The sequence below is a fragment of the Ursus maritimus genome, unplaced genomic scaffold (genome assembly GCF_017311325.1).
Source record: "Ursus maritimus isolate PB19 unplaced genomic scaffold, ASM1731132v1 scaffold_15, whole genome shotgun sequence".
Lineage (NCBI taxonomy): Eukaryota > Metazoa > Chordata > Mammalia > Carnivora > Ursidae > Ursus > Ursus maritimus.
The window spans coordinates 36,416,900-36,426,745 of NW_024423897.1; the positions used below are offsets into that span (position 1 = coordinate 36,416,900).

At 40.2% G+C, this 9,846-nt stretch overlaps 1 protein-coding gene across 1 annotated transcript in view; it reads right to left on the reverse strand.

Annotated features, from left to right (window-relative positions):
- The window catches only part of LOC103664855 (sperm flagellar protein 2), a 179,746-nt gene extending 170,703 nt beyond the window's left edge, over positions 1-9,043 (reverse strand). The window contains 1 exon segment of the mRNA XM_040630627.1: positions 8,848-9,043. Within this exon segment, the coding sequence (XP_040486561.1) occupies positions 8,848-8,905 (58 nt within the window). The 5' untranslated portion in view covers positions 8,906-9,043.
- Positions 9,044-9,846: the final 803 nt, after the last annotated feature.

Below are 9,846 nucleotides of genomic sequence, written 5' to 3' on the forward strand. Positions count from 1 at the left end.
TGCACTATGTCTGCTGTTCCTCTGACTGAACGCCTGAAGTCTAGCCCATGAACAACCGGGGAATATCTGTATCCTGTTCTGTCACCCTCGATATAGTTGGCAAATGGCTTTGGTAAACTGTTTGCTACACAAAGATCACAGAAAAATAAAATCATAATCCATCGCCTTTGAAACGTATGACATATTAACAAGGCAATTCAGATATGAGGAAAAGAGAGGCATTTATGGATATTAAGTTCAAAGAACAGTGAACACTTATTATTTCATTGTCAAATAGTTTACTACAAATAAACAAGTACAAAAACGTCTGTCTGCAGCTTTGCATGCATAGGACACCTCAGATTTACTGCATGCTACGTAAGCCAAAAAGAGAACGGTGAGTGAAGAACGATAGCAAATGGGCAGACATGTAGAAAAAAATAAAAGAGGAAAAGATGACTACCTGCAAGAAATCAGACAGGAAAGAAGATGATGAAGAGAACATATATTAGCTAGGAATATACAGATTAAAAAGGATGAGAAGACAGAGAGGAAACCAGAGAGAGAGAGAGAGAGAGAGAAAGAAAAAGAGAAAGGGGGAGGGGTATGGGAAAGAAACAACAAGGAAAAAAAGAAAAAAGCAAAGGAAAGTTTATTTTTGCCCTTTGGTTTGTTATATTTTTCTTCCCAGTAAAGGTTCCTGGCTACCGTGACTAATTCCATGATGGCCACCTCTATAAGTTCATCTGCACTAACAACTGGAATTTCCTGTGGGAAAGAAGAAGTGGGTTGACTCTAGGACAAGATCAATGAATAATCTGAGAAATAAATAAACCGTGGGAGCCCAGTGATATTCTTCATCCTGAGCTCCGAAGTCATTTACATCTGGGACCAGGTCATTCAGCAACAACTCAACCCTGCCTCCGATTTTCCACGCTGCACGCCTGATCCCTATCACAATGGTTTTCTTTTGCTGCAATCTTTGATGTGGGCCTTTCTGGAAGGTCTATATGAGGCAAGATACAACAAATGAAATGGCCCGTGTGCTTCCCACCAAAATGACCCTGAGCCAGCTGGAGAAAGCACATAAAGGAGATGAACCTTCTGTATTCCAAAATGGGAATGAGGAAAGCAACGGCTCTGGAGAAAGAGTCTCTGGGTTTGACTCCTTGTTCATTTATGAGCCGCTGAATTTGGGGCAATTATAAAAGTCTCAGTTTCTTGTCTTGAAAAGAGGGAGAATGATGCGTTCTACCTCCTAAGAGTTGGTTTGAGAACTAAAGGAGATATTGCATGTAAACACTTAGCATAATTCCTGGCATATAGTTAAGGGCTTAGTGACAATTTCTATTGTTATTATCAGTGCTTCCCAATTTAACAGGCCATATTAATTATCCAATCCCTAAACTCAATGACTACAGTACAAACATCCTTATTTAAAAAGTAATTCAATACTCAGAGGGCAAATATTTGACATTGTCTTTAAAGTCAAATACTGTCCCCCCCTTAGGTCCAGATAAAGTGTATCAGTCCCCCCAGAAGCATGTGTAGTCAAACACAGTTGATTCCTACAGCAAAACATTTCAATGGGAGAAATAAAGACTAAACATAGCATGACAGCATTTCTGGTTAAGTTTTGCCACCAAATGAATAAAGAGATACTTGAATTGTGGAATTGTAGATAAGGGTCTGTAGACCTACACATTCTATGCTTAGTGGTCTTCACTCTTCCTTTACCAGAAAAGCAAAGATCTCATCAGCATTATCAACCACATTTGAAAAGCCAAGCAAATATACTTCCATTTGAGAGGGAGAAAAGCAGTTGTTGATAGCTTGGCACTGAACTGGCCCCATCAGGCCTTGGCATTCCTAGCAGTTGGCCTGGCACTCACAGCTAGGCCTTGGCATTCTCCTGTTGCACATAATCAATTTCATAGCATACCAACACCAGACAAGGCCACGCCATGACCCTGACAGATCAAGACAAAAACAAAATTCCTTTGTAATCATGTCTGTAGTCACACCAAAACAGTATTGTCCAAAACTCAAAAATAACCAAAAATGCCCCTATTGTGGCCAGCATGAGTATTTGCTGCTTTTTTACTAATCATGGCTTTGTCTTGCTTTCTTCTCTCTACTTCCTAGATGAGACTTAGTAAGATACCCAGTCATAGAGTTGCCTATGCTACATGGCATGGTCCAAGTCAAAGCAAAGCTCTACTTCCTTGAACCCTCCTCAGAAAACACCTAATACAAAACCAGATACTTTAAGTCCTTTCTAAGTCCCTCTTACTGAATAACCCACAGCTCCCCATGGTAAATGTTTTCTCCTATTGGCCACGAGTCAATAAACCCAACTTTGTTCAATGACAGGTGTGTGTCCTGTGGTCTCTGTCTGGAGGACACTGACAATTTATTTTCCTCCAGAATAACAACAGGATGATCAGCTCTCTCCTTTGAAGACATTATCATAATTCTCAAGATGTACTAGCAGAAACAAAATCTCTATATCATTCTAATATTCTTTGATGGTTAAAACATTGAATGGCATTCTTTTCTTGGGACTTCATATCTTAAAAATTTTGATACTGATTTACACAACAGCCTTCAGGTATCAGATATGGATGTCTTAATTTTTAGGCAATGGAAGCCAAATTTTCATCAAGGTAAATGCTGCTGAGCTGGCCAGGAAACACCAAAAACAATGTATTTCCTAAGGACACTGAGGGAGGAAAATGTGTGGTTTAATGTACACCAGGTTAAACAAGGAATGAAGTAAAAGTGAGGAGACCCAGAATCTACTGGTAACTTGTCACTACCCCTAAACAAATCTCTAAACACATCTGATTTAATTACCTCATATGCCAAAGAAGAATTAAATGATGTCTAAGATTCGGGGCGCCTGGGTGGCACAGCGGTTAAGCGTCTGCCTTCGGCTCAGGGCGTGATCCCGGCGATCTGGGATCGAGCCCCACATCAGGCTCCTCTGCTATGAGCCTGCTTCTTCCTCTCCCACTCCCCCTGCCTGTGTTCCCTCTCTCGTTGGCTGTCTCTATCTCTGTCAAATAAATAAAATCTTTAAAAAAAAAATGATGTCTAAGATTTTTTTCGCTATCTAAAGGTATGAGTCTAGGATATGGTAAGGTCACAGGCCAACAAAAGGTCAGCACAATACATTATAAAATATTATACGTAAGTAAATATTCAATAGGATACTTTAAAATCTCTGTTCTGCTTCTCAAAATGAAATTTGAGAGTAATCAACAAAGTATAATTAGTGCACAAGGGGGCCCAAATAAAGAATGTCCCTAAAATTTGGTACAAATAGAAAATATAACTGTCTAAAAAACTACTAAGATTTACTATAAAAGGACAAAACTAGCCACCTATGGAAACCCATTTGTAAAATAAAATTAGCAAGGAACATAGATTATTTCTTAAAGCTCACAATTTACCTATTTAAATTTTTTACACCTCAGGTAGACAATAATCTTGGGATATATTAATTAACCATATCCCGAATAGAGGTTTGCTGTAACAAATGAAGAACACACACATGTTGTAACTTTAGAAATTTTTGTAGTCGTAGCAGCACTGGAAAATATCATCGAACAATATGATTTACCCATGAGCTGGTGGAAGAGGAGGAGAAGGGAATTTGACTCTAATTGAACCTATCACAGCTACATAGATCAAACATCTCTGGAGCAGAAAAGTAAAACACAGGAAATATTAGTTGATTTGAAGCTTCTTTTGGTAACATCTAATTTCTGATCATCAATGAGAAATCTGACTTATAAATCTGATCTTCTTCTGACTGTATCAGCCCATCAAAATGAAGCCTCACGTACAATTGCCAGTGTCAGTTCTTTTGCTATTTTTCCCCTCAGGACATATGGGTACCCTGATTTATAAAATCAAAATGTAATCCCAGTTAGTAAGAAACGGTTCCTGAAAAATTGCTTAAAGTATTAAAACAGAGCTTCTGAAATCACAAAGATGAGGATCAAAGTACCAAGGGTGACCTTTTCAAAGATGAACAAATCCATAAGGTTCAGCCTAAAATAATACTTCACTTTTGCCTCACTGGCATACTCTCATGTAATAAACAATTAGCTAATAAATACCCGTTATAGGACAGGCATGATAGTAGGCATTATCCTAAAGTAAGAGACAGAAAAAAAGTTGAAATAATGCTCATCGAGTATCTAGATCTAATATAGATGTTAGGCACTGTGGCAGGTGTTTTCTGTTTCCGATTTCATTTCATATCCTTCCAGATATAGAGAATTATTTTTTCCATTTTCCAATTGAAGTACAGTTGACACACAACGTTACCTTAGCTTCACGTGTACAAATAATGATCTGACAACTCTATACCTTATGCTGAGCTCGCTGCAAGTGCAGCCTACCACCTGTCACCACACAGCACTGTTAAATACCCTTGACCATTTCCCCATGCCGCCCCTTTCACCCACATGACTCATTCATCCCATAACTGCGACTAGAACCACTACTACTCTTACTTCTCAGGGCATAAAACTGGGACCTAGAATAATTATTTATATTTCAGATGCTACAAAATTGATAGAGAAACTTAACTATCCCAAATCCAATTTTCTCTTTATTATACCTCTGCTACTATTGATAACAATGTTAAAGATTATTGAAACGATTAAAGTATGCATAATAAGGTATTTACAATTATCAGTATAACCACAGCCAGAATCCAAAAGAATATGGACTATCTTGTATATACCCATGCTTACGAAAGATCTGATCTGCATAATACATAGAATTCAAATGCTTCTACTTATTATGAAGAATGTTCAGTTATGACATCCCATTGCTACTTTCCTCACATAGTGAATTCATAGGAGTTTTGTAAAACAGAGGCAATGCTTATTCTTGAAAATAATTGAGAGTTCCTAAAGAATTCTACAGCAAAACTTTTAGTAACATTACTCTACTTTACTTTTTTTTCATTATAGAAACAACTGCTTGAAAACAACTGCTTGAATTTCAGATGTAATTTTGTGTTGAGCAACTTTCTGTATTCCAAGACATTTGATTACCATATACATGTAAGCATCGTTCCCTAGGAGAAATGGTCTAGTTAAATTAAACTCACTGGAGATCCTTAGCTTTGGTAACAAAGCTTTGAATCTTCATATGTTGAGACTAATCAAGTCTCTGGTGACTCCCAGAAACCTCATTAAGTGGAGGGAGACGGTTCTCAATTGAGGATCATTGGAATTTATTTTCTTTACTGCTGATACTCAGGGTAGTCCAGGCAACAGGAAATTCAATACAGTAGCTTTATCCAAATTGGCTTCTCCTTTCAGAATAATGCAGAAATCAATCCGCTTTAGCTGCCTCGCCAATGACTGAACCATTATTATCCAGCCTCATCAAGACAGTGTAAATGCACTCACTTGGCATTCTCTGTTTTCTTTGTCCGAGCAAGCAACATATGTTCTGTACTGCTTCTAAACAAACACTCATAAATCCACCTTTGCCATTTACCCATCTAGGAATCAGGCTATACCTTGTGAAGTTACACCATGCCTCGATGGTTGAATTTATGTACTTCTTAGAACTTCAAACTGAACAGTAATCCTTATAAAAGGAGCTCAAATGAATACACTTGAGAGAGTTGAGGTTTTAAAAAAATATATTCCCTCACTGTAAATTGCAATATACAATATAGTGCCTAAGAGCACAAGTCAAAGATCTAGCTTCAAATTCTAGCTCTAGGATCCACTAGCTTTGTAACCCTGAATAAATCACCAAGCATCTCAGCTTCTTTTACTCATCTTTACAGCTGGGACAATGCCTCTTAGGGCCTTCTTTTAGAATTCAAAAACAAACAAACAAAAACCTATGTAAAGGAGTTAGCATAGGGTCTGGTATAAGTGCCTCAGTGTCTAATAATGTTTTTATTTATTATTTTTTATTATTTTTTTCATTTATAAAAATCATTTAAGAAAAGAATTCTTATGTAATCCTCCCTAATACTTTATTATAACATGCTTACTAATTTCAATTAAAAATCACCTTTTTCTCCTATTTTGTCATGTGAAGTTTGATCTTTTTTGGTCTTCTATTTGTAATGCTATGTTGAGTTTTCCTTGCAAAATATGAAGGCAATACAAGCAACAAGCCAAGTAACACCAATGTATAAAGAAAAGCCAGCAATCTTCTCCTCTCCCAGGGTAACCAATATCAATACACTAGTTTATATTCTTCCACACTTTTCTCTGTGCTTATAAAAACAGACAATATGAAGATTCACGTATATGTCAGTAGTCTAGCATATGACTCTCCACATAGTTCTCTGTGCTAATATAAACAGATAGATATGTGTGTCTCTGTGTGTCTGTGTAGCTATATTTCCTAGTTGGTACAAAAACGGAAGTATACTCATCATAATAAGCTTTAACTTTTATTTTTTACTTGACAGAAATACATAAATATCCTCTAGGTCAAAAGTTACAGCACTAACTCATTCTTTCTAATAATGGCATACCAAACCATAGCATGAATACAGCATCATTTATCCAAGTACGCTACTATTGAAGGATATTTAGATTGTTTCCCATTTTTTAACTTTGTCCCTACCATCCATGTAGCAATAAACATCCTTATTCAAATATCTTCACATAGTGGTGATTTTACTGTAGTATGACAGCTTCTGAAAAGTGAGATTTAGCATTGATCATGTCCCAAGCATTATTCTAAATGCTTTACATTTATTAGCTCATTTAATCTTGACACAATTCGATGAGCTATTATTATTTCTCCTATTTTGAGGATCACGAAATTTAGGTAAATAAATTGCCCAAGGTCACCAACAAGTGAGTGGTGGATAAGTGGTTTCAAACCAGACAGTCTGGTTTCCAAATCCCTGCTCTTAACATGACCCTTATAGAGAAAATTGCTATATTATTTTCTCCAGAGGTTGTTGCCACGTATAGTCCTTCCGTGATGGTTCCTCTTAACCATTCTGAGCCTTTCACTATTCACCATAAAATGTCTTATCTAATGACTGGAATCAACAACTGGCAGTACACTTCCTCAGGTGCACTAATCCTATCTTGTTTGTTTCCAAATGCATTGAGTGTGTTTCCTATAATCTGAAAAGCCTTTCACCATACAGAATCTGGTTACATCAGGGACTGTCCCTTTAGACTCCAGTTAGCAGTTAGAATCAAGAAATAAATATATATTCCTAATGAGTGAGCTGCAGAATATTGCAGCCCTCTCTGACAACAACTTCAAGGAAGCAGACATCGGGAATTTCCCATTCATAGTTACGTTGTTAAAATTCTCACTTAAAACGTCTCCACTCTTAATCTTCACAGAAAGAAGTAATTCTTCCTCTTCCTCTCAAAACCAAAATCCCAAAAACTGATTACAATTAGAATTACAACTAATACAATTACAATGGCATACTACTGTTGTTATGTTTCTTATTAATTTTATTTACTTTTCTCAAAAGTGTTTCAGTATGCAATAGAGTCTTGGGGACTTGGCAAAAGGGTGTGGTTTTTTACTAATCGAGTAAATCAACCAAATTAAACTCGGCAATTTGGAACTGCTTTTCTTTGAAAGACTGTAACTTAAGGGAATTAAATTCCACTTTGGCGCCTATGGTAAAAGGGAATCAAAAAAGTGCTAAACGTTGTGCTGTGATCAGCATCATATTTTAGGTGAGAAACAGCGACGAAACGGGATGATCATAGAATCCTGTGAAAGAGCAGACTGCAGTTCCCAGGGAGTGTGTGGGCTGTGGTTTGGCAAAGAGTCTACGGTTTATGCCTCAAGAAATGCAACTGGAGGTGCTCCAATATTAAGAAGCTTAATGCTGATAACGAATATCTTGCTGCTTCAGAAGCAGTACTGGTCTAGCAAATTCCACGGTTGACCTAATGTCGGGTTGGCACTATTGCCCCTCTGGTAGCGACTTGGCCTTGTGCAAGGGTGCTTCTGCGAAAACAGACCGAAATGATTTGGGCTGAAAACCTCTTGCCTTGAGCAAAAAGCATACCAGCTGGAAAACGAAGTGCTGAAGAAACAACAGAAAGAAGTGAGCTGGAGGATACAGCTCTGCTGGAATTACTCGGCTGACATAGACATTGCCAGCATGTTACCATTGCCTCTGTGGTCGTGGGAGTTAGAAACTTTGGAGGGCAACTTCATGGCTGGGATAAAATCACATTAGTGAGTAAGGTCAGCTTTAGCCAAGAGTGAAGAGTGGTCGGAAATAGCTAATGTTTGTAAATTTTGAGCTAAAACTGCTACAGTCGGTAAATGTTAACATATTCTGCATTAACTCGTTTCACACACACCCCTCTCCCTCTAGGTGGGTAGGCACTGAGAGTATGATCGGATCTATTTTATACTGGAGGAAACACGCAGAGAAGGTATTGTAACTTCTCCAGGGGCATGCATCTAGTAGGGTCCTAGCTGGCTTTCAGGCTTCATATTTCACTGGCTTGCCAGCCTACCATGCTTCTAAGGATGTGAAGGGAATAAGGTCAGGGCCAGATTATAGAGTCCAGCAAGTTCTTCTCTCCGTGGGAACGAAGGATACCTCCCTAAACCCTCGGACTGCTTAGAACCGCACAGATCAGAAACTGCGGGGTTGGGCCCACCGTGATGATGGGTAACTCGGGGGCAGCAGGATGAGGATGGGAGAAGCTGAGGTTACTGGGGCCACCAGACAGGCCTGGGGCGCTGCGGGCCCCGGAGGCGCCTGGACAGCACTGCTCGCGCTTTCCCCGCCACCTTCCGTGCGCACGCCGCGCTCCAGGGCTCTGCGCCCCGCTCGCCCCTAGCCCGCTCTCCCCGGGCCGTGTCACTCACTCACGGTCTGGGACACCTTCACCTCCTGGTTGAGCCACTGGCACAGAATCTCCGACATGGTTCGGCCTGCGCCTTCTACGGTAAGCAGGTGTAGGAACGCGCGGGAAACCCAGCCTGGGGCCCAGCGTCCTCCTGCTGCCAAAGGCAACCCGTTGCTAAGGAAGCGTATCCAGGCCGGAGCCTGGGGGGGAAAGCCTGGGGCAAGAGGGGCGCCAGAGTGCAGGCGCGGAGGACGGAAAACCGTGGCCTGCCCCCTGCCGGCGGGTGAGCCCGGAGCGTGCGCAGGCGCCGGGGCCTCCGCGGTGGTGCTGGCGGCGGGGACCCGGAAGCGGGGCTGCGAGGTGGACGAGCGATGGGTGGGCGGAGGGAGCCAGCCAGGGAGGCCACGGCCTGAGCGGGGCCTCTCGGACAAGCAGAAAAAGAAAGCAGGAGTCTTGACTGAAGGGGGATTCTTTTTCTTCCGGTTTGTCTTTTCAAGAAATCGACAGTAAATCTTCTCTAATGGCAGTCATTTTGTCATTGATTTACAAATTGCCAGTTCTAGTTGCTGTATTGTATGGCTACCCTGGCAAGAACGGAATGTGTCTATCGTGTATTTTAGTCCCAGACCTGGTATAGGGCCTGACACCCAGCAAGCATACAATAATGTTTGTTGTTAGTGGTGACCACACTAACAGGGTAATTCCTCTCTCTGCCGTGTTTTGAGAGGTGAATACTTAATGAGCTTATTTTCTGGTCAGTTTTTCCTTCCAGGTAATTATTTTAAAACGTATTTTGACAAACACTCTTACCTTGAGCAAACCCAAGTCAGGCTCCTTTGAATCCTCTTCTCCTGGAGGATGCGAACTTGAGCTCTGTCCTTACCCCCCCCCCTTTTTGGGGGGTCTGGCTACTTTTTTTTTTTTTAATATTTTTTTATTATATTATGTTAGTCACATATAGTCCATCCCTGGTTTTTGATGTAAAGTTCGATGATTCATTAGTTGCGTATAACACCCA